Source organism: Syzygium oleosum, unplaced genomic scaffold (assembly GCF_021117445.2).
Source record: "Syzygium oleosum isolate NSW1041296 unplaced genomic scaffold, Sole_v2.1 Sole_v2.23, whole genome shotgun sequence".
NCBI lineage: Eukaryota > Viridiplantae > Streptophyta > Magnoliopsida > Myrtales > Myrtaceae > Syzygium > Syzygium oleosum.
This window is the reverse complement of record NW_026607507.1, coordinates 2,791,098-2,815,445: the sequence shown is the minus strand read 5'-3', so window position 1 is coordinate 2,815,445 and position 24,348 is coordinate 2,791,098. Positions and strand designations below refer to the sequence as shown.

Below are 24,348 nucleotides of genomic sequence, written 5' to 3'. Positions count from 1 at the left end.
CTAATTTTTGTATCATTGAAAATCCCGAATTGGTACACTAGTGCCACATTTACTCTAAACTAATTTTTCATCTCACAAAAAAATCTCAAATCACCAAAATCTTATATTGGAAAATTTGCTAATTTTGCTGTAGGAGCTCTCTCAAGTTAGAAAAACCTACTAAAATTTCTAATTTTTTGTGACACATATGACATGTGTGTACCGGTTTAGAATTTTTTTTACACAAAAATTAGTATGGGATAAATGCGACACGAGTATAACAGCTTGAATTTTTTTGTGATACGAAAATTAATTTGAGATAAATGTGATATATATGTACTGATTTGAGATTTTTGATGATTTCAATTAAAGTATGAAACTTCATCACGGTACGGTTTCTTTATATCTTCCTGGTGAGCGAAATTCGCCCTCAGATCTGAGATTCTATTTACTGTCCAGAGGGAGTAGCGACCGTCTCATAATTATTCATAATTATTGGCAAAGGAGACAACAAAACTTGTTTAAGACTCTGGTAATAAATGATCTTATTGGGATTGCGGTTGCTTCCCGCCTTCATCTTCAGCGTCAGATTCCCTTCTTAAAACTTGCTTAAGCACGATCTAAGGACGAACTGTCCTTTTTAGGGGATTTTAAGAAAGACAGTCAATTAGCAGCCATGAATGACTACAACGTGGTCACGAGTAGGTTTTTGTTAAGCGCACCGACAGCTTAAAGAAAAAAAAATGATAATAAATTGATGATATATGACAAAACTCGTGCTGGTGACACTGTTGAATGCGACTAATATTATTCAAATGTCCACCTAAAAATCTGTATAATCTGTTCAGTAAATCTCCACTCCATCTCACAACAGTAGAAACACACGTCTCTTCTCCTATATAACTTCCTCTTTCTCTTTCAATTCTGGCCATTCACTTGTCTTCTTCTCTTGCACTTGTGGCTTCTGGGACCTGCACGAGGACACTGTTCAATGCATGCATGCATGGAAGCTTCGTTTCGTATAACTTGGGCTCTGCTCATCTTCGTACTGCAGGGAGTGCAGGGTGAAGATGCTGATGTTCATGACAATGTGGAGAGTAAGAAAGATCAGAAGACAGGGTGTGATGTGTTCCAAGGGAGGTGGGTGTATGATTCCTCTTATCCTCTTTACAATTCGTCCGACTGCCCTTTCCTCGAGCGGGCGTTCGATTGCCAGAAGAACGGCCGACCCGACCTGTCCTACCTCAAGTACAGATGGCAACCTTCTTCCTGCAACTTGCCTAGGTATATATTCTCATTAATCATCAACAATGCTGGTTTCATTTCGTAAATCTCCTCGCTCTTTTGTCCGAATTTTCCGGTATTTATATGATATATACCCAGTTGCATCGAGTTCTCAGATTAGCCCTTCAATTAGCAATAAACGATGACGGAATATATTAGTCTGGAAACATGATTTGTTTGGTCTGAATTAAAGTTCATGGTTTTGATGCAGGTTTAGTGGGAGAAAGTTCTTGAAGAAGTTCAGAGGGAAGCGCATCATGTTTGTAGGGGACTCGATCAGCCTGAATCAATGGCAGTCGCTTACGTGCATGCTTCATGCCTATGTCCCCAAGGCAAAATACGCCTTCTCTAGAACGGCAGATCTCTCCACTCTAACATTCCCGGTAATCAGAAAACCCCTCTTTCGCGGTCATCTCTTTACTTTTGCTCGATCATTCCACTTTGGAGATCCTTACATTGAACTTGTGCCGGCCTCGCTATTCTTGGTTCGTCATGTCTTAACAATCTCATTCCTCCGTTTTTCATGTCTAGCTTACAAAATAGTGTTTCGCGGTGGTGTTAATACACTCATTATCTCCTCGTCCTCATGACATCTAGTGAAGGTCTTGTCTCTGGTCATTTGCAATATTGCCACACTCATCTTTTCCTACGTTACAAAGCCATGTGACGGAGATTTATTTCAGCTAGAACTCCTTGGATGCCTACTTGGTCTGTCCTTGTCAATCGATTGATACTTGCATTAATGAGGAGTCAAGCTAGGGTTTCTTGGCAGCAATTTCGCTAGTATGTGGAGTTAAGTAATGTTATCACCACATTGTAAGCCACGAAAAACGGCACCCCGAGATCTCTATAGTAAAAAACTAGAACACGGTAATCGAGGAATAAGGATTTGTGCACATGACTTGAAATCCATTATTCTTATCGTCTTTCACTAGTTTCATTCCATAATTGTTTCTATGTGCGGTTATTTGTGCATCAAGGTTGGAGAAGAGACTTAAGCACTATTCATAGAGTTTCAGCCATAGGCCCTCTCATTACAAGCTGGACTTTACTCGGCCCACACTTATCAGTCTCATATTAGACAAATTAATAACATTTATATCTCACCTTATTAGACCAACTCCTATTTTTTTCAATCTCATTCAATGTAGTTCACATCAGTAAAACTCTTAGACATGTCGTGGGACATGTTATCCAAGAGAATCAGATTGGCTTGGTTGACAGAGTTCTCATAATACGAAATTCGATCATTAATAGGATTGCCACCGGTCTGTGTCCTGCACGAAATATATTCACGTGGTCATTAATTCGTTGCACTTGGAACTGTAAAAGCGAGCATATATCCCAAGATTCACGGTCATAAAAGCATGACACAAATTCCAATTACGAGGCAATCTCTTACATTCTTTATAACCACAACATGGTTATGCAGGCGTACAACGTCTCCGTCATACTGCACCGGAGTGCATTCTTAGTGGACGTTGCGAAGGAGAAAAACGGGTGGGTCTTAGAACTGAACTCGATCAGTGGCGGGAGCTTGTGGAGAGGGATGGACGTATTGGTCTTCAACACGTGGCACTGGTGGACCCACAAGGGGAGTCAACAAATGTAAGCCTTCCATCAGTATTCTCAGTGACAAGACAGATATGATTCCTAAATCGAGTTTCGAAAGTCCAAAGGAAAATGATATGGATGGTCCATGAACTCTGGTCCATCGTGCAATGTGGTCCCTGAACTTTTAATTTGTTCAATATGGTCCTAGTACTTTTGATACATGTTCAAACCAGCCTCTGAACTATATGAAAACGTTTAATATTGTCATTCCATTAATTTAAATTAAGGGGCAACATTAAATATTTTCATATAATTTAAGGACTAGTTTAAATATGTATTAAAAGTTCATGGATCATATTAAATAAATTAAAATTTTAAGATTCACGTTTAGAGACCATTTGTGTCATTATCTTAAAGTTCAGTTGATTGCATTGGACATTGTTTGATTTGAGCATGCTTTAGCCCATTGAAAGTTGCACTAATCATATGGTCTCCTTGATGTGACAGATGGGATTTTGTTCAAGACGAGAATGGTATTTATACGGACATGAATCGGTTCGTGGCTTTCGAGAAGGGGTTGACTACATGGGCGAAATGGGTAGGCTTGAATGTAGATCCCAAGGCCACCAAAGTCTTCTTCCAAGGTGTCTCGCCAGCTCACACCGAGTAAGTTCGTGCATTTATGAAGCCCCCGATTGATTTCATACGTGTTGCATTGTTAGAGCGAATGTAAGGGAAACATCCAGCACCAATTCATATTCATAAGTGTCATAACATCTTCCATCGGTAGATCAAGATATGCTCTGCCATAAAAGGAAATTAGATGACAGCAGCATATTGAGGCTGATCGGCTAAAAGTTCATCAGGAAGCCCTGTCGAAACTTCCGGCTTGTCAAACCTAGCTAGGTAGTCATGCTTTGGATTAATGACTGTTGATGTTGATATGTGACAGTTCGAGAGAGTGGGGGGACTCGAGAGCGAAGGATTGTCGAGCGCAGACCCAGCCGCTACACGGGTCGAGCTACTCGGGAGGTACGAACCCAGCGGAGGCCGTCGTGGAGAAGGTGCTGCGCAGAATGTCGAGGCCGGTCCAGTTGCTCAACATCACGATGCTCTCGGCATTAAGGAAAGACGGGCATATAGGTGGTTTTGGGTATGGAGGACCCAAAGTCATAGATTGCAGCCACTGGTGTCTCCCCGGGGTCCCTGATACTTGGAACTTGCTTCTGTATGCATTTCTCATTCAAAATTAATTCAGTCGCTCAGTGGATGATTTTCGCCCGTTCTTTTAGAATGATTCATAAAGAAGCAACATAGTCTATTTGATCGTTTCTTAACAACTTTCGACGATTAGATTTGTTTTCTTGAATTGTTATAGATGCGGGTCACATCTATCGAGATTGGATTTACATATATTCAAAACGAGACTTGGAAAGTACCAACGGTTGGCGATACAAAATTGAATTGTAAAAGAGAAACCCCACTAGATATAAATGGTAGAGGTGATCTCATATTTGAGTAGAGAATCGGAAGCTCATTGAAGTGCGACGTGTGATGTTTAACTCTAACGATATAGTTATCTCTTTAATGAATCGTACAGAGTGAAAATAGCGTCACCCTTTTCCCATTTTGCACTTTTGAGTGCCTAATAACAGTTCGGCACAAATAATTTCAATAAATCGACACACCCTTTTTTTATTTTTTTTTGCTAGAAGAATCAATGTACTTATTAGAAAGAATATATTAGCGTAATAATTTATCACCGTGACAGATGACATATTCTACCGACAAAAAAATTCCACGATGACCAAAGTTAGAGCGCCACACCAGTCAAACCAACTCACGTGAAGTTGCATTGTCTCATGGTACGGCACACGTTTGATTTTAAACATGTTTCATCATAGTGAATATGAAGCAGAACATTTGGACCAAAAGAAAAAGAATATGACGCAAGAACATGCATTTCCAATTAAAATCTTAGACTTTAGCATCGCTTCTTGGGAATTTTTACTTCTTGTTTCAATTACCTTCTGTGACGAAGAAACATACGTATCTTGGACACCCCCAATAATGTAATACTGGACAAAAATACACTATACCAAGAACGACATAGATTCATTGGTAATGGAAATATTTTTGGGGAAATCGACTTCCTTTCTACGAATTCAATTGTCGGGTACCATTCATAGTCGGGACAATGAGCATTTCTTTTAGAGGTCTAGGGACCATGCATATTGTTAACTATAATCCCACATCGCTTAAATACGTGGTTGTAATAGAAGTAGAGATAATTGTCCAAAAAGTGCTAAACCTATTGTACGACTACCGATTCAGTCCTAAACATTTCAAATGTGCTAATTCAGTATTAAACCTTTTGAAGATTTGCCAATTTAGTCCTCAACCTTTCGGTCGTATCAATTTAATCCTAAGCCTTTCGAAAATTGTCACTTCAATCCTAAATCTATTTTTTGATAATTGGCCGAAAGAACTACATTGACAAATCGTCAAAAGGTTTAAGACCTACACAATTGAAAGATTGAGGACTAAATTGGCCACCCTATAAAAAGTTTAAGACTTTTTGAATAATTTTTTCAATAAAAATAGTCTCCTCCACCAAAAGGATGAAGATGACATTATCCCCTTCTTACGGCAACCAAAAGTTCATCAATACTAGACGGAATCCTTGAGTCATGCTAGTAAGATAGACATAAGATAGAGAATAATCAGCCACTGATATTTACGTACAGACACTAAGCAACCTATAGTGTCTTGCAACCAGGGGCACTTGATTGGCGAGTCGGTTGCAAGACACTGTACGAAGCATATGCCAATCAAGCAAGAGCCGAAGCTCCTCTACATCACCCCAGGCGCGAGAAACTACTATAAGTACTAATTCAGCGGTAACCAACCGAAACTGACGTGGAGTTTACCTTCTCCACCTGTAGGTCCTCTCAGTTCCTTCCTAATCTTTTTCTTTCCAATAGAGAAAAACATACGGAGAGAACTTACAGGGAAACTCCTTTTTTTTCTGCCTTTCCTCAAGTCTTTTAAGGACCTATTCAGATTAAGTTAGATCATCATGTATGGAACCAAAAGAGGAGATTAATTTCTCAATGGATATGAGATTGACATGCATACTGTGAAAAAGGGAACAAAAACACTTCCTCTTTTATGATTTATCTTGCTTTCTACACAACAATCATATCATGCTAGTGAAATGACTGGCCACTAGCCGAGACTAATCTACTTGGGTTCAGATTTTCTTGGACCAGATACGTTTGAATGCCAGCTTGCAAGTGAATGATTTGTGTGTCTGTGTGTGTCTAAAAGACAACTTGGCAGGAGCATGCATGGAAGGTTCCTCTCTCTCTCTGTCTCGTACTCTGGGGGAAGAAAACATTATCACCATCATCAAAAAAGATTCAGACAGAAAGATGGACCATCCAATTTTGTCTGCATGAGGAAGACTTCTACCTAAACCCACGCGTTTTCCAAGTGCACCAAGCCGCCTCTTTAATTACTTTCCATGCGTCCCCACACGTTCTTAGAGCTCGTCCTCTGGTTTTTCCTCTTATTGGATCCATGCATCCACATGATTATCTTTCTCTTTATGTCATTCTGGTGAATGATTGTTCTTGTGGATCGTTTAATCAAGTGGATGGATCGTGAGTTGTGTAATGTCGTGTCATATCCTCGCTATAACGCGACCCTTAAGCTCGGGAGTCGTTAAATAGCAACGTTGTGTTATTTGACGAGGTTTTGTCATGCACCTCCCAAGACACCGCATAGCGAATGAACCAAGTATGGCACTCCAATCTTCACTAAATCAGCGCATCACGCGTTATGGCTCTTTAATCCTTCACCGCTCTTTCCCTCTTAATTGTTTTCGAGGATCGTGAAAAAGGGTAAGACAGTCTCTCCCGGTTTCACAGGTTCGCAACTTCAGCAGTAAACAAAACAAGAGAAGACAAGAACAACAGGGAAGGAGAAAAGTATATGAACTCTCTCCAACCTTTCGCTCTCAATGCAGCTGGTGCATGTACTGCTCCAAAACGCGTGGTTATTGGAGGATATGTAAGGTGACATTTTGCGTTACTTTTCTTTATGTATGAGGAAAAAAAATCATTATGTGGAGGACCCACAGAGTACTTAATGAATCATGCATAAGAATTTAAGAGTCCTTCATCAGGCGTGGACTTTGACTGTGGAATCACTCATCAATGCATTGCTCAGCTCTAAACTTCAATACTCCATTTAGCAGCGCAGTTGGTCGCTCGTCATCTGTCGAAGAGCACAGGGATAGTATTAAGGATCGATCCACTTTAGGTCAATACAAATGCTCATCCCATAGAGAAATCCCATTCCAAGATTTAATATATATAATCGAGGCTGGCTGCAACTAAGGAAAGAAAGCATCTCATGGCTGTTGGGCCTAATGCTTTCTTTTCCCCTTTGGTCTATTCAGATGAATGGCTGTGGAATTAGTTTCATATCATTGCCGCTCTTCGATGCACACTGGCAAAACCGATCTCTCGTCGAATAAGTCGCGACAACAAGCGGTAACCAGCTTAATGGCTTTATTCCTAGAACAAGCGCTTCTGGTCGAACTCTACTGTTTTCGCTTGATTCAAAGTAAAAATGACGATGATATGCCCGATCTCGACTGAATCTCATGCGGAGGCCTTTGCTTACTCATAGAGTTGGAGTTGCTCCCATTTCTCATACTCAATGGAAGATCAAGCTCACAGCAGTTCATAGAGAGTGCAGTTGCTTTCAATGGTCAAAACTTTTGGAATCGCTTACGTTGAAAGTCACAATACAGCTGCCCGGAAATTTTATCCAGTCAACTCCACTACGCCGCAGAGCCATCGACATCATCCACAGGACACAAATCATATCTCATCCTTTGAACGACGAGCGCATCTTTTTCGAAGTTGTATATTTAATATATATGCATGTGTTCATATATGCAGAAACATTCCAAAATTCGTGGGTCCACATCTCCTGTAACGTCAATGTTTAGTTTCATTTTCTCGTTTGATCTTATTGGCAGAGCAAGCAAATCACGTGGTCCTAGACAGTACGATTATTTCGTCTATTTAAACATCTTCCGATAGATTCCATCGATCTTCACTCTCTGTCTCTCTGTCTCTCTCTCTAGCATAGAGAGGTTAATTGGATACATACAGAGAGCTTGAGCTGAAACAGACAAATATATAGGCAGGCACTTCAAATGGGTGCTGGCTTGGGGCCTCCTAAGCTGCTGATTCTTGCATGTTCCATCTGTTTGGTGGAATTATACTTGCCTTCGACCTCGGCAATTTCGGACGCGGCGAAGCTCCACGCAACGGAAGGTAACAAAGTCGATTGTGCCTCCCTTCCTTGCTTTTTAGTTGCTAAAGAAGGTAGAAGCAGCATTGGAAGTGAAATTCAGAGTTACTAAGTAAATAGAGTGGGCTGTGTTCGTCGGTTTGCACTTTGCAGTGAAGGCATTGAGAGAGATAGGCAGGAAACTGGGCAAGACGGACTGGGACTTCGAGGAAGACCCGTGCAGTGGCCGTGGCAATTGGGTCGAGCATCCTGATGATGTCGATGATGATGGTGGTGCCGGTGCAAAAACAGGGCTCGAGAGCAATGTCACTTGCGATTGCTCCTTCAACCACAGTACCACTTGCCACGTCGTCACCATGTCTCTCTCTCTCTCTCTCTCTCTCTCTCTGAATTCATTGACAATGTTCTCTATGTTATCGCGTCAAATGCCATTGCAAGAACCGAACTTGCTTGCGACTTGGGCAAAGATTCGGAATTGTTTGACGGTCCCGTACACAGTCACACTGGAGTGTCATTGATGACTATTTTGAAAGTTATCAAGGATTGATTTGATATGATCTGAAACTGACCCGCCCATGCGGACGCTGATGCAGAGCTCTGAAGGCGCAGAATCTGTCTGGAACTGTCCCGCCGGAGTTCTCCAAGCTTCACTACCTCAAGTCGCTGTGAGTAAACGCCATGACCCACTGTTCTGTTTCTCTTCGAACAGTCTGAGATGAACGTGATGATCTATCAAGTCTTTAACGTAGCATTGAACTTGTGTGCTTCTGAAGGGACCTGAGTCGGAACTGCCTCACTGGCACAATACCTTCCCAGTGGGCTTCCATGCGCTTGGAGGAGCTGTATGTGCCTCAAAATTCGCTTCACATTCCGTGGTTGCTTTTCTGTTGTATTGTATTATTAAAGAAAGTCATGAATCCTATGCTTTTGGTGGAATTTTTTCATGCAGCTCTTTTATGGGGAACCTATTGTCCGGGCCATTTCCCAAGGCCCTCACAAGGATCACCTCCCTCAGAAATCTGTATGTGAATCTAATTCTGTTGTGTATCATGTTTGCATAGTATGTCCATGCACGCGAGCTCCGCGGATGCTGATTGGTTTGATGGTGGTCAGGATCTAGGCTTGCACTTGAACTGTCTAGTTGGCACTAATAGTGCTAGTTAGCAATTTACTCGAGCGCCGCAGCTCAGATGTGAAATTCAATATCCCTATCCCTGTTCATCAAGATTGATAAGGACGAAATTTTGCATTGTCATTGCTTAACTTTGGTCATGAAAAGGAAGAAACTAAAAGAACCAGAACACAGCAGATAAAACAGCCAAGAAGCTGCTCAATGTTCTGTCAATCTCGTAACTTTGTCTGGCCAGCAGCAGACCTTACCTATCTATGTCTGGGATATTAGTTTATTGTTAGGCCTCACCAGAAAACTGTACATAAATTTTCCAGGAGCATTGAAGGAAACAACTTTTCGGGGCCAATTCCGCCAGAAATTGGGAATTTGATCAAATTACAGAAACTGTAATTTTTTTCCTCTCCACTTTCTTTAAAGTTGTCCTTAAGCTTAGAATGTCCTTGCAGTCTCACTTGGTTATCTGAAAGATTTGTTTCGAATTTTATTGTATTACAGCATACTATCGTCCAATGCTTTCACAGGGGAACTGCCGGTAGAGCTCTCCAAGTTGACCAAATTGAACGACATGTAAGTAAGTGGGTCATTTTCAATTCTGCTCGTATTTTTAGACATGCTCGAGACAACATACTGATGACTACCTTCATTCGGTCCTTTCTAAGTTGATGAAAAATTCAATTGCTGGACCATGTCAATAATCAACACCTACCTTTCGCATGATTTATAGCATGTCTTGTTGATAGAGAGTTTCCATAGATCATAATTCAATCCTTGGATACATAATCTTGTGCTAGGAATCTAATGAATCGAACTAATATAAAGTATTTGTCTCTTTTGATCAATAGGAGGATAAATGACAATTTTTTTTCTGGAAAGATACCGGAATTCATAGGAAACTGGACAAGCATTGAGAAACTGTAAGCTTCCTACTTTTGACGTTGAAGTCTGCTTTCTCCATGTCCATCGTCTATTATTGTGATTTCATTGTCTTTGGGTCATAACTATGATTAAGTCCATCTCTGTCTTGACTTCGCAGACAAATGGAAGGTTGCTCTCTGGAGGGCCATATACCTTCAAGTATCTCTGCATTGAAAAGCTTAAGTGATTTGTATGCAACTCTTTGACCATGATTACAAGTGTTCTCAAAATATGTTAACAGTATAGACAATGCTGTTGGTTACGAATTTTACAACTATTTTTGGAAACAGGCCTATATTGGATAATACCAAAATTATTTCGCTTAAAGCAAGTTATTTACTTTCATCTGCTGTGATATTCGATGAGATATATTCACATAAGAGGACTATAGATATTCCCTCTCAACCAAAATATTTTGTAATGGATTCTTCCAGTATCTTTATTATCATGACTTCTAGAAATTTTGGGTATCCTCAAGGTATTCCCATATTTATAAATCACTGAAGCTTTTTCTGTTATTATATTCAAACAGCATTTAATATCAAATTTTCAACAGAAATCCGGAGGATAGTTTAACTTATGTGCTTTTCATTTCCTAAGAGTTGGATTAGAAGATTGATGGGGCTCTTTCTTTCAAATTTTAGGAGGATCAGTGATCTAAAAGGCAGAATATCCTCTTTCCCGCCGTTGAACAATATGAAATCCATGAAGACCTTGTGAGTTGATTGAGTTGAATATCCTAGTTGCTGTCCATTGCCGTGGAACTACATTATCATTGATTTTGTTTAAACTGAATGATAGCATTCGAGGATAAGAGTTTTACTGTGCTTTTGCAATACAGGATACTTAGGAAATGCTTAATTGATGGACAGATCCCTGCATATATTGGTGACATGGAAAAGCTTAAAAACCTGTAAGTATTTGGTCCACATACTTAGATGAGTTTTGCTGTTGTTGAAATCTCGAAGGCTGTCATATAATCAGCAAACATGAATAAGCTTATTTGAAGTTCAATGTATGCAGTCATAGACTTACAAAAATTGGCTGTTTCTTTGATACTTCAATTTATGTTGGCGTATCTCTCATTCTCCTGAATTTAATGAGTTTGAGAAAATAATTATACACTATTTCAGGCAATGACAATTTGCATACTTCATGATACGTTTGAAGTAATACTTGCATTTAAAGCTTTTGACTTTCTCTGAACAAGTCAAAATAGAAAAACAAGCGGTACTCGCATGCTAACAAAGCAGAAAAAGAGTACTCGCGTGCTAAGTTTTGTTGACTTTATAGGATTATCAGATATACATGTTATGAGCTTTCTTTGACCCGTATGTTGAGACCAATTTATTTATTCTAATTTATTTATTCCACATAAATGCAGAGACTTGAGCTTCAATAATTTGACTGGCAAAATTCCATCATCGTTTGTCCATCTTACCAGAGTGGATTTCATGTAAGCAATTAACTTGACCGAATTCTAGCTTCTCAAACTCAGTTAGTCTCTATAAATAGTCACTATAACAAAAATTTTCCTTTCTTCTAGGTATCTGACTGGGAACAAGCTCACTGGTACCATTCCTTCATGGGTCCTTCAAAGAAACAAAAATGTGTATGCAGAATTTCCTTTAATCTGAACTTTCAAGATCTCTAGGTCTCCCTAAAGTAAATGGAGGTGTTGTGGATCATGTTTGATGATAGGTCAAACGAACTATGTTACAATTCCAGTCATTATTGCACTCAAGTAGGGTTCATGAGTGATTATTTGTGAACAGTGAACACATCGGTCTCGAGGAAAACTGACGCACCAATCAATTTATATGATGCTATCTCCTCTGGAAGTTTGGTCCTATGTTGTTTGAAAGTAACTTCTACTGACTACAAAAATTTTTTGCTTTTCTCGACTTCATTTCAGGGATCTATCGTACAACAACTTCACTTGGGAAAGCTCAAGTCCCACCGAATGCCCTCGAGGGAGCGTGTAAGTATGAATGTAAGTTTTATGTCATGTATCTACACTTGCACGTTAGGAAATTTGGACTGACAGCAGCTTTTTATTCGCTTAATAGGAACTTAGTGGAAAGCTACTCTTCATCAACAAATAAACTGTAAGTAATGACAATTCATAACTGAGATCATTTGTCTATGTGGCATGGCTTGTTCCTTGTCGCTACATTTGGCTCAAGATTTTTTGTTAGTCTAGCCTCTCTTGTTCACGAGCTTGCACCTAAAAGCTTATGCACAGGCAATTCTTGTTCCATTTTCTGCAGAAATAAAGCTCCTCCATGCCTAAAGAGAAACTTCCCATGTGCTGCATCAAGGAAGCAATGTAAGCAAACAATTCCAAAAAAGAATCCCTTTTAGCAATTATTGTGTGCAACGTCAAAATTATGGAAATGATATGCTATGAGACACTCTTATTATCTTAGAATCCTGCTGTATCAACGTATCCTTAGAATGGTGAATGAATTTCCTGATTCCATTTTAATTTTAATTACTGCCTTTTACAACTGCTTTTAATGAGGTAAAAAGCAGTGTGCTTTCTTGCCTTGATTGATTATTTGACGACGGAGAATTCTGCCATGATGCTTCTAATGCATGGCTAGGGCTCACAGAAGTTAATATCGGTCTGCAAATAAATAAATTCCTCGTTTTCACCTAATCGTTTGGTTACACTTCGGGTTGATTTAAAAAGAACCGTAAATCTTCCATTTCTTAATTTAATCTGTAGGTTTCTTTGACAGATAAATCCTCATTGTACATCAATTGTGGAGGTAAGGAAACAAATGTTGCGGGCATGACATATCAACATGATGATGAAGGGAGAGGGGCTTCAATGTTTTACTCAGGTCAGAGCTGGGCATTCAGCAGCACCGGGAACTTCATGGATAATGACATTGATTCAGATGATTATCTCGAGAGAAATACTTCTGTTCTTTCGAGCATCTCTGTTCGTGATTCAGAACTATACACAACAGCACGTGCTTCTCCTCTTTCACTCACATACTATGGGCTTTGTCTTTTCAATGGAAATTACACAGTCAGGCTCCACTTTGCAGAGATTAAGTACTTAAATGACAGCTCCTTCAACAGCCTGGGAAAGCGCATATTTGATGTCTATATCCAGGTAATGTGACTACTTAGTGGAGAAAGAGAAAGAGGTTCCTCTTCTTTGTGGCATGTATGTAAATGAAGTTTATATTTGTATTGTTTTACCATAGGAGAAGTTGGTCCTAAAAGACTTCAACATTGAAAATGAAGCCGGTGGTACTGGCAAGACCATTGTAAAGACATTTGCCACTGTGGTATCAAGTAACACTCTAAAGATCCACTTTTACTGGGCTGGGAGAGGTACAACAGGAATTCCAGTTAGAGGAGTTTACGGACCTCTCATATCAGCCATATCAGTAGATCCTAGTAAGTGGATCTATTTTCTTCAATGCAATTCTTGGTTTACTCTTACACGAGCATCCTAAATTTTAATACGACGTCTTGTCTAAGAGCTGCATCTATCTTCACTCTTTTGTGTAACAGTAACTTGATCCCCTTACTGTTCAAACTAAAGATATTAATGTCTAGCTGCATGCATAAAGCGTGCATTATTTCTCCTGGCCTAAAATTATGATGCCAGGGATGTGGCTACCCATTATAACCCCTAGTTGTATGCTTTGTAATACAGTAATTAAAATGGTGTCATCATGCCTCGGAATGCTCTTAAGCGAATCTTTTGAGCTTTTGTGGAATATGACAGGATATATGAATTGAGATTCACTAAGTCTATAGCGAGATCTGGGTTGAAATTGTGAACTTATGACGAAATTTCATTGACTGACAGAGGAGCACTGGTCCGTGATTCTTTTTATGTTGAGCAATTACCGCTTCTAGTTACATTCAATGCGACATAAATTTCATATGCCTAAAATTACCCTTACTTGTGCAGATTTTAAACCTCCTTCACTTGATGGGAAAAGGAGGCATCTTGTCAACGTAGTGGCTGGATCTGCTACCATTGCTGTAGTTCTTTTGATCCTCATTCTTGGTATTATGTGGAGAAAAGGCTGGTTGGGAAGCGAGTTATCTCCCGATAAAGGTACACTGGATCTGAACTATTATTTCCTTTTACTGCAGCACTTAAAAGAAAAAAAGAAAAACTAAAAAAATTAATTTCATATTACAATTTCCCACAAAGCAAACTCTGCAAGGGCACTTAATTAAAATAGAGCACTTGATGTCCTCCACTTTGTTATTTAATCCGTTCTTGCATTCGATTCCAGCAGCAAAGTCATTGATCTAACTTATAAATTCAGGAGAATGGTATTGGAGTATTTGGTTCACCCAAATTAGGTATGAGGTTGCATTAAGAACCACTATGATCCAGCTTGAAGTATATCTTATGATGTTTGAATTTCATATTCGTAAGTTGCTTTTGTTCTCTGATAATTATAGCTTACTACTTTGGAAAGTGATCTCTTAAAAGCCATTTCTATATGCTTACTCCTCATTTGTTCTTAAAAGAACTGGTGGTCTTCTACATTCCCTGTAGGAATAAGAGCAAATAATATAGATTGTTTAGACAAGTTCAATCAGTGTGGAGATTCCAATGCTTCACAAGATATCCAAAATCAAGAATGCAACCTGTGCGCTGCATTTGTGACTTCACCTCTTAAGTTTGCCACAACTCATTAATATATCACAATTCTTTATAGATATCTCTGTATAGTGCGGTCATAAAGTTGTCTTGAAACTGAAGATAACTGAACCGAATAATAACAGAAACTTTCGTCTAACGGGTACTCATTAAGTGTAAGTGTGTCCACCCTTGTAACATCTTATGTTGCCTTTTGCAGAACTTAAAGGTTTAGATCTACAGACAGGAGTATTTACCTTAAGACAGATCAAAGCTGCTACCAAGAACTTTGATGTTGGAAATAAAATTGGCGAGGGTGGATTTGGGACAGTCTATAAGGTAAATCCATGATCCTCCCTGGTTATGATTATTGATTTCTTTACATTCATTCTATTGTCTGATTTTTCTTACACCGTGAATATTGTAAGTCTTACCGAGTGACCGGTCTCTCTCTGTAAGACATGCTGAGCTGACAGCCAGCTCCATCTATCCTTCACTAAGGCGGCTTTTTGGGTTTTGTCAGTTTTTGTGACCTTAGTTATACATTTATTTCTATGAATAAAAGCTCTAAGTGCTAGAGCAGCACTTGGCAATAGAAGAAATGTGAAAAGCATGAGTGCAACTTGCATCTCTGTACACCAGTTATGATCGTCCAGTATCATATTCCATTCTTTGAAGCAATGCCAGATTTTAGAATTTAGTCCTTTGGATAAGCTATGCTTAGCTTTCTGAAAAAATGAACATGGAGTTTTCTCCTTTCTAGGTATGTGGAATTCATCATACAAAGCAAGCACAAGGTAGCTCCGTTATTCCAGTTCTAACCATTTGCTGTTATATCTGCATTTTGGAGTATAGGGTCAATTATCAGATGGAACTGTCATTGCGGTGAAGCAGCTCTCGTCAAAATCTAAGCAAGGAAATCGCGAGTTTGTGAATGAAATAGGCATGATCTCTGCCTTACAGCACCCAAACCTGGTAAAATTATACGGATGCTGTGTCGAAGGGAACCAGTTGTTGCTTATCTATGAGTACATGGAAAACAACTGCCTTTCTCGTGCCCTTTTCGGCGAGCTAGGTACTTTATCTGTTCAAAGATGCATTAATTCCATTATATATGGACACTGACAAATTTCTTCACTAAATTCGCTCATATTAAAGGGAAGGATGCTGCCAGCAAGTTGAAATTGGACTGGCGTGCTAGATGGAAAATTTGCCTTGGCATAGCCAGAGGTTTGGCCTATCTCCATGAAGAATCAAGATTGAGGATTGTGCACAGAGATATCAAGACTAGCAATGTGCTGTTGGATAAGGATCTAAACCCTAAGATCTCTGATTTCGGCTTGGCTAAGCTCAGTGAAGATGGTAAAACCCACATCAGCACAAGAGTTGCTGGAACCATGTAAGTACCAACATAAGGAGGAAGAGCCTCAAAATTGTAGTTTTCCTTTTCCAGTTTCTACCAGCTAGAGCTGACGCAGTGGGCCTCCAATTCTTGCAGTGGCTATATGGCTCCAGAGTATGCAATGCGCGGTTATCTAACCAACAAGGCAGATGTGTACAGTTTTGGAGTAGTTGCACTGGAAATTGTTAGTGGAAAGAGCAACACAAACTACAGGCCAAAGGAAGAATTTGTGTATCTTCTTGACTGGGTAAAAACCTCCCCTTGAGCTGCATTTTTCTCCCTCTATTTTGTTATTGTTTAGAAATGCTTTCTGTTTTCTAGTGTGGTGTGCCTAAGTAAAGTTAGCTTCCTCTCAATGCTATAGCATACAAGAAATTTTTTAAGGGTCATACGTACCTGATTTTCTGATTCTTCTGCCAAATGTCACTATTTGATCCTTTTTAGGCATGAGTAACTTTGAATCAAATTTACACTTGCATTGTAAATTTTGTCATTATCTTCTTGTTTGTTCGAATCTCCTGTTATTGACATTCTTCTCTCGACGTTGTTTCTATCTGTCCCAATTTCTTGTCTAGGCATACGTTCTGCAAGAGAGAGGGTGTCTGTTGGAGCTGGTTGATCCAGATTTGGGCTCGGAATTCTCTTGCGAGGACGCGATGCTGATGCTCAATGTCGCGCTCTTGTGCACCAACGCGTCTCCCACTCTGAGGCCCATAATGTCTCAAGTTGTAAGCATGCTCGAAGGCCGGACCGCGGTTCAGGACCTGCTCTCCGACTTAGGGATCTCAACCGTGAACGCGAAATACAGGGCCATAAGAAACCACTTCTGGCAGAACCCCAGCCAGAGCATGTCCACTAATGGTCCTTGCAGTGACTATTCCTCCATTTCAAACATAGAAGAGACTGGTCATCTGATAAAAGTTCGCTCAAAAAGATCAAACGGTGAGCTAGATGACTGAGTTGCTTATATCTTTTTGTCCTACTGTTGTGCAAGTGTAAATATCTAGATGTGATGACGATGATGATGTTCCTGTTTCTCAGCCCCCAAATAATCATGAGTTCTTGGTTTCTTTAGTTACAAAATTCAAGCTCTACCGACTTGCATTATTCAAATCAATCATGCGGAAAAGCTTGCCTCTTATCAGTAAAAAGTAAATTTGTTGTTTAGCAATTAGGACACTAAAGTGTCTTAAAAGTGTAACATCTCAACAAGGGAGTCCCATCATCAGCCCTATGGTTCACACTTTTTCTTCTTTGGTAAGGAGTCTATAGGCAGAAAAGATGTGAATGTGATCACATCCAACGTAACTAAGGCCATCTTCTGAGGTCTCTGCTCATCATTTCACTTGTGAATTTTTACATATCGCTACATTGCGTTTCTCTTCTTATAACCTGAAATTCCTCGTCAGAGAGTATTGATAGAGATATCATTAGACATTAGAGATTTTATGTGATGTTATGCTACCATCTATAGTTTGCATAATTTCTTCTTCCCACAAGATCTTTTGGGAGTCACATCTATATATTTGTAGTACTTTTTCAGTATTATCAAGTAATACACGGTTTGTCATGTTTCATAATTTGGTACCAGAGTTACGCAATTTCGTGTAATCCCCTCTGTCAAAGTTGATCATCAACATTATTCGTCTCACCAACAATGTGATGTCATACCAATTTGTGCACACCCCATCGATTCAACGTTCTCTTGATTCTCAATGTGGTGATGCCACATCCTATGCCGACTTAATTATGTCCATGTTCCGTTTGTTTTCATACAAGGCTAGGCTCGAACTTGCATACGATTGGAAGTGTAAAATGGGCAAATTCTACCTGAAAATACAACCGCATTACATTCTCGAGTGTTCAAGCGTTATCAATATTCGAAAAACATTATTTCCAACGAAAAATATTATTTCCAAACCTTAACTTATTTTCATATTGAGTTTGATAGGATATCAAAGAATACTGCTAAAAGTATTTATTGGTCATTACGGGTATTATTTGCAATCCCATTATCTGAATTAATCTTAAAATACGTAGCTGTCAAAAGAAGATTCCAATCAGATTAACGGCAACTCCATCTTTTAGCATCTTGAATAATTTCAATTTTCTCTTTGGTCGAACAATAATTCCAATTCAACTCCCACTTTTCAAAAAGTAACAAAAAAAAAATATATTCGACTCAAAAAAAAAAAAAAAAAAGAGAGAGAGAACGCGCGCGCACGCTGAAAACCCAAGCACACGTGCGCGCACGCTGAAAACCAATTCTCTCGTCGGATGTTCTCATTCCTCCCGACCTCGAAAGATCTCGCGATTCCCGGCTAGTCGATCCCTCCGCCGGCGCCGCCGTCGCCGCCGGCGCCACCGTCCCCGATCGCGATCGCCGATCGGCGGCGACCCGGTTCCCTCCCCCCCCACCCTCGCCCCGCGGCCGGGGCCGTCGTCGTCTCCTCCCCCGTGTTTCCGATCACCCCGGTAAGAGCTCCCTCCGGTTCTCCACCTGTGTAGCCGTCGATTGGGCCGCGAGGGTCGCGCGCGCCCCTGGCCTACGACCGAATCTGCATAGGATGCGAACGCTGTGTCTTCCGCCGATTCATGTTTAGCCACGGGGGTCGGGGCGTGTCGCGTCGTCTTTGTACGGATTTCCGGCGGTTGCGTCGTTGAGGGATTGGTGTTGGGTTTTTCTGTAGCTCGAATGAGGGACTATTTGAGGCAATGATCGTCTCTCTCTCTCTCTCTCTCTCTCTCTCTCTCTCTCTCTCTCTCTCTCTCTCTCTCTCTCTCTAGCACCGTGTGTTCCTTCAGACATGTGATACTTTGTCTTCGCTCGCACGCGCATTTCTGGTCCCCGTCTGTGCGATTTTTCGTTTTCGTCGATCGCTTATTTTTTTTCGTGGTTTATGGCGCTTATTGATTCGATTCCTAGCGGCATCCGTTTTGTAAATTGATAATCGTTGTGCTTCTTACTCGACATTAGACTTTTTTTTTTGAGGCGATGATGAAAGAGAGAATCGGATACTTCTGGAGCTGCATTGTAGGTCCTTAATTTGTTTCATTGTTAATCTATCGTGGATAAGCAAACGCGGGAGCTCGAATTAGGGAAACCAGTTTTGATTTTTGTGTGAGGCCCTGGTTTCAAGCAGCTTGCCAGTGTCAGGGCAATGATGTTACTTAGATTAATTCTCAAGAAATTGTTGTTCTGTATAAATTAAAATAAAATTTGTGGATTTTATTGTTACTCAGTGAATTGATTCCTGTGACAAATTTTGAGTATGCAATTTGTCCCATTGTTTACTTTTGAGATTTGTAGGTCTCTCCTAATAGACATTGGAAATGTATGGTGTCTGTAATAATAATTGAAAACATGTCATGTCTGCAGGTCCAATACCTGCATAATTCGATTTTTTATAGTCACAGCAGCTGCTCTTAAGAAGGATTACTGGAGAGGATTGCATAGCTACAATGTGGGCCTATTAGTGGGTCTTTCATTTGCAGAATGAAATAGAGTTACTGATAAATTACGCGATTTGATCAGATCCTTGAGTAGGCGCTATAATCGCAGTGACTTGTGGGATTTGTTCGGTGGGGTAGCTGGTATCATCTTTGCGTCATGCCATATTATATACAGAGACTTTATAACATCTGCAAGGCATCATTTTCATCAGATGGACCTGTCTCAGATGAAGCTCTTGAAAGAGTTCGTGCTATGCTAGGTGAGAAAAGATATTTACTTGTAACTTATGCTTCATTATAAGCCAATTACGTGGATGGATGCTTATTTATTTTCTTTTAGCCGAAGACTTCCTTACTGACCAAATTTAGATGTTGATTTGCATCCTCTATGCACTATGATAATTGCCATTACCCGGAAACGAACTATGACTTACTTCTTGAGCGTTGCAGAATGTCGTCACTATCTAGAGACAATTGTGGTCTGTGTTCTTATATGAACTCTCATAGTTAGTCTTATTTGGTGGAGATGACAATTTTCTTTGCGAAATCCAATTTGTGTGACATTATTAAGTGTTGCTCTTTACTGCTTGAGGATATCCAAGATGGTACTTATTTGCTTATTCCTAGAGGAAAGTCCTGATTTGATGTGTCAAGTGCTCTTAGAGCTCTCGACTAGTCATTCGGTTTCATACTTTTGAACAATCCTTGGTAGGCTATGTATTTGGGTCAGCTTCAACTGTAGTGCTACCTTGGTTACTTTGTTTGCAAAGCAGGTTTGTTGGTATTTAAGGTGATACCCGCCCCTCTCTATCTGCTGAAGCTTATTTTGTGTCAATGTGGTTGGGACTAGGAGCAGTTTTACATTTATAAGAAGTTTCACTTGGTTGTCATTTCATGCACAGTGGTCTTCATAGGCTAAATTTTTCATTCATTTGTTTTTCTCCTCTTCTTCCTTTATGAGATTCACATTATTGAATTCTCTTTTTTGAATGTTAATTTCGTGGGCTTGAGTAGTTTTAGCATATTGTAAATGTGACTGCAACTTGCTGAATCTTTTCATGGATATACTTGTATGTTTAAACCAAGTTTTGTGCTATTGTGCCAATGGGAGATGTAGCTTCTAATTATGATCTTGTCTCTTTTCAGATAAAATCAAGCCCTCTGATGTTGGTCTTGAGCAAGAGGCGCAGTTAGTACGTGCACGGTCAGGTTCAGTGCCTGAAAGAAATGGAAGTCGTCAGTCACTTCCACCTATCAAATACCTACATTTACATGAATCTGATAGCTTCTCTGTGAGAATGTGTCCCTTATTTTCCACTAATTTTCTTTAGTTTTGAGTACGAAACCTGGCTTTTAGAGATCAATGACTTGAATTTGCAGGCTCTTATACTCCTGATTTTAAACTGTATTTCCTTATTGTAGTTGCTTTTGTCTTGTGTAGATTGGAATCTTCTGCATGCCCCCTTCCTCAATCATACCTCTTCACAATCATCCCGGAATGACTGTGCTCAGCAAGCTTGTATATGGGTCCATGCATGTAAAATCATATGACTGGGTTGACACAGTTGCACCTGTTGATCCATTGCAAGGTTCGTCTTTGTGTGTATCTTCATCTTTAACTGTTTATAGTTTCCTGTTGTTGAAAATCCTTTTAGAAGTATGCTTTTAGGTATGGAACTTCCCCCATCCGGTCTGTTAATGAATATTGACTTCTTTGAAGGTTAAAAGTGGAGAGATTGAGTGTCAATGTACACATGTCAATAGTTGGACTTGCATTAAAGATCTCTTGTTTTTTTTATTCTGGTTTGACTGATTTACTTTTGAAGATGGACATGGAGGATTAAAATACTCAAGTTAAGTATGATTAAAAAAAATGCAGTATGCATGATTTGACAAAATTACCAGACAGGGCGAAGGTTCATTTGCAATGATAGAACAGTGATCAAAAGATTCTCACATTTATTCTCTTTTGCTAATATTGGATCACTTTTTCTCTCTTTTGGTAGACAAGGGATTTGTTTATACTTTAGCGATGGTACTATACTCTGATTAATAAATGATGAAGAGAGTTTCGTGAGAGGTCATTAGATAGGTCCTTAAAAGATGATCTCAAAGTCAACTTTGCTTTTGATATCACAGACTGCCCCTGATAGGTCTTTGAGGACCTATAACACTTGATCTGACCCAACTAGCTCTTATATAATTGTCAAAATGTGCCATTGAGCACGCAACACCATTATATAATGACTGATTTCACTGATCAGTGTTTGCTAATAATTTTAAGAGCTTATTTCTGACTTTACACATTTTATGATTTGGGAGTAGTGATTTAGTTTGCAAATTGTTTCCTTAGATGTCCGGAGCTTGAGAATTGCTAAATGCACTTGCTACCTAACAGGAAATAAAACCAAAGGTCTTTGCCCTATGTATTTGGTTTTTTTTTGTGGGGGGTGGGGTGGGGCGCGCGGGCGAGGAACATGCTAAAACTGCTCTGCTTGAAAGAGTTGATTTTCTCTCTTATTTTTGTTCCTGATACTTAGTTTATACTATAAGCGTACAAGGCTTATTAAATTGTTTACCCTTACTGAATGCATCATGTAGGTGCCAAAGATGGTCTTAGTAATTCAAAAGAACAAATGAAAAAAGAAGCAGCTCCAAAACTAGTTAAGCTGAGCAAGCTAATATCTTGAGTGGTTTTAGCCTCTCTGTCTAATCGATTTGCGGATGTCGCATGGAGGCACAAGTTATTTAAGTTGTTCCTTATTGCACATGCAATGAAATCTTTCAACTTGTTATGAGATGAAAGTGTCTGGCCAACCGAGAATTGACAATTTATCCTGCCACTAGAACGAAGATGTAACATACCTTTAGACTGTTTTACCATTGGCCATATTCTGCTTCTTCCTTGATAACTTGAGGTTAAGCATGTTAGTTTCTTCCTTGGGAGATGAAAATTCTTTTGTTTGGGTCTTACATATGGCATACTGCTTAGCATAGTGATTGCACTACCTTATTTCACGTGTAACAAACACTTTTAAGTTTTTTGATTTATAAGATGATAGACATGCCAAGGTGTTAGCTAGGTCAATGGATATATATTCTTGGAGTGACATAATGACATCATATCGCACTCTCGACATTGCTTCGAAAATGCAACTTGTTATTATCTGGAGATGATCGGATAGCTTGAAATGAATGCGATTTGTGGTACTTTTTGCAAAGCAAAGGAAATTAGAATAGTTTGTACTTAAAGTCGTTGTGCCTGCTTATTTTTGCAAATAAATGCGATTTGTGAACGTGATTTGTGGTACTTAAACAATATGTTCTCAAACAACATGAATGCGATTTGTGATACTTTATTGCATAGCAGAGGAAACTGAAAAGATATATACCTAAAGTAGCTATGCCAACTTATTTCACTTTTTCTGCGAAGCAGAAGCTCCTAATGAAGTTGATGCCTTGTGCTTATTTATCATGCCACTTTTTCTTAATTATCTCCGACTCAAGGAAATTGGTCATAGCCTTTAAAGATCAGAACAGGACTTCTTTACTAAAACTCGCAGTTATTGCTTTCTGCAGCAAGACCAGCGAAGCTCGTTAAAGATGCTGAGATGGTAGCACCATGTCCAACGACCATTCTTTACCCCACAAGTGGTGGCAACATCCATTGTTTTAGAGCAATCACTCCCTGTGCTATTTTTGACATCCTGTCTCCACCTTATTCATCAGAAAATGGAAGGCACTGCACTTATTTTAGGAAATCACCGAGAAGGGATCTACCAGGTACTAATTGATATTTTCTCCGTTGCTAATTTTTCAGTGTGCATTTATTCTGATTTTAACTTTCTTTTGATTTGAAGGGGAACTTGAACTGGATGGGACAACGGTCTCCAATATAACTTGGTTAGAAGAGTTCCAACCTCCTGATAACTTTGTGATTCGAAGAGGATTGTACAAGGGTCCTGTTATTAGAACATGACAATTCTTCTTGCAGTGTACCATAGGTTTCATGAATTTGTTGTATCTTATTAGGAAATTTCAAGGCAAATGCCCTGTGGCTAGCGGTGGCCTGTCAATAATCAATAGTTCGACTACATAAGTTGAAGGCATGTGGTTTGTATATATTAAAACAACGCGGTCTGATTTTTTGACCTCAGTTTTTAGCATGGAACAGTAACTATTTAGGTTGGAGCAAATCACGTGCAACTGTCGGTTTAGCAGAGTCTCTATCAATGGCAATGAAAATTTGGTGCCTTTGTGAGAGATCCCTGAGTCCTGGTTGATTTCTTCACCCCATGGATGAGATCATAATGCATTTATACTTTTGGGCACATGATTGTCCCAATTGCATTCTTATGCTGGCCACAGGTTTCTTTTTTCTTATGTCTGAATATCTTCTGTTCTCCTGCTATTTGAATTAGTATTTTCACTACAAATTCGTCGACTTATTAACATGGTATATGATTCTTCATGGTTAATGTGAGGAATTGTGGATCAACAAATGTTAATTTCTGGGTGCCGAGAGTATCTGTTTCAGCTCAGTCCTTTTGCTACTGGTTGTTTTTTTTTTTCTCCCTTTCGTTATCAACTTAGCTTCTGCATTTATTTCCTCTTCCAAAGGTGGCATCCTAAGCTGACTAACCAGGAGATAAGCATCATAATCTTCTGTGT

General features: G+C 39.6%; 3 protein-coding genes across 5 annotated transcripts; all 3 read left to right on the top strand.

Annotated features, from left to right (window-relative positions):
• Nucleotides 1-951: 951 nt before the first annotated feature.
• On the top strand, nt 952-4,070 carry LOC115682819 (protein trichome birefringence-like 38). Its single transcript, XM_030607170.2, has 5 exons — nt 952-1,263; nt 1,475-1,646; nt 2,696-2,871; nt 3,325-3,483; nt 3,770-4,070. The coding sequence occupies exons 1-5, from the start codon at nt 971-973 to the stop codon at nt 4,068-4,070; spliced, it is 1,101 nt and encodes a 366-aa protein (XP_030463030.2). The 5' UTR covers nt 952-970.
• A 3,880-nt stretch (nt 4,071-7,950) lies between these two features.
• Nucleotides 7,951-17,307, top strand: LOC115682731 (probable LRR receptor-like serine/threonine-protein kinase At1g07650). The gene is made up of 24 exons (XM_030607044.2): nt 7,951-8,171; nt 8,302-8,506; nt 8,742-8,813; nt 8,922-8,990; nt 9,098-9,169; nt 9,595-9,666; nt 9,776-9,847; nt 10,123-10,194; nt 10,314-10,385; nt 10,840-10,911; nt 11,037-11,108; nt 11,580-11,651; nt 11,742-11,807; nt 12,111-12,176; nt 12,265-12,303; nt 12,466-12,524; nt 12,940-13,322; nt 13,417-13,612; nt 14,136-14,285; nt 15,043-15,161; nt 15,678-15,897; nt 15,981-16,221; nt 16,321-16,471; nt 16,800-17,307. The coding sequence occupies exons 1-24, from the start codon at nt 8,051-8,053 to the stop codon at nt 17,181-17,183; spliced, it is 3,117 nt and encodes a 1,038-aa protein (XP_030462904.2). The 5' UTR covers nt 7,951-8,050; the 3' UTR covers nt 17,184-17,307.
• Nucleotides 17,308-18,481: 1,174 nt separating this feature from the next.
• LOC115682732 (plant cysteine oxidase 4-like) lies at nt 18,482-24,008 on the top strand. 3 transcript variants are annotated; one of them, XM_056302390.1, is made up of 6 exons: nt 18,482-18,699; nt 19,760-19,937; nt 20,824-20,969; nt 21,119-21,266; nt 23,257-23,460; nt 23,538-24,008. In XM_056302390.1, exons 2-6 carry the CDS (start codon nt 19,835-19,837, stop codon nt 23,654-23,656), a joined length of 720 nt encoding a protein of 239 aa, XP_056158365.1. In that variant the 5' UTR covers nt 18,482-18,699; nt 19,760-19,834; the 3' UTR covers nt 23,657-24,008. The 3 variants fall into 3 exon arrangements, with proteins under 3 accessions (XP_056158365.1, XP_056158364.1, XP_030462907.1); XM_056302389.1 differs by having other exon boundaries at nt 19,636-19,937; XM_030607047.2 differs by having other exon boundaries at nt 19,604-19,937.
• The last annotated feature ends 340 nt before the right edge of the window (nt 24,009-24,348 follow it).

Bases quoted from the DNA above. Each gene is read 5' to 3' on its own strand.
- LOC115682819 (XM_030607170.2), top strand. From the start codon at position 971: ATGCATGCATGCATGGAAGCTTCGTTTCGTATAACTTGGGCTCTGCTC. The intron at 1,264-1,474 runs GTATATATTCTC...GTTTTGATGCAG, and splicing joins TCTTCCTGCAACTTGCCTAG to GTTTAGTGGGAGAAAGTTCT. The intron at 3,484-3,769 runs GTAAGTTCGTGC...GATATGTGACAG, and splicing joins GTCTCGCCAGCTCACACCGA to TTCGAGAGAGTGGGGGGACT.
- LOC115682731 (XM_030607044.2), top strand. From the start codon at position 8,051: ATGGGTGCTGGCTTGGGGCCTCCTAAGCTGCTGATTCTTGCATGTTCC. The intron at 9,667-9,775 runs GTAATTTTTTTC...ATTGTATTACAG, and splicing joins TTGATCAAATTACAGAAACT to CATACTATCGTCCAATGCTT. The intron at 10,195-10,313 runs GTAAGCTTCCTA...TTGACTTCGCAG, and splicing joins TGGACAAGCATTGAGAAACT to ACAAATGGAAGGTTGCTCTC.
- LOC115682732 (XM_056302390.1), top strand. From the start codon at position 19,835: ATGCCATATTATATACAGAGACTTTATAACATCTGCAAGGCATCATTT. The intron at 19,938-20,823 runs GTGAGAAAAGAT...GTCTCTTTTCAG, and splicing joins AAGAGTTCGTGCTATGCTAG to ATAAAATCAAGCCCTCTGAT. The intron at 20,970-21,118 runs GTGAGAATGTGT...TGTCTTGTGTAG, and splicing joins ATGAATCTGATAGCTTCTCT to ATTGGAATCTTCTGCATGCC.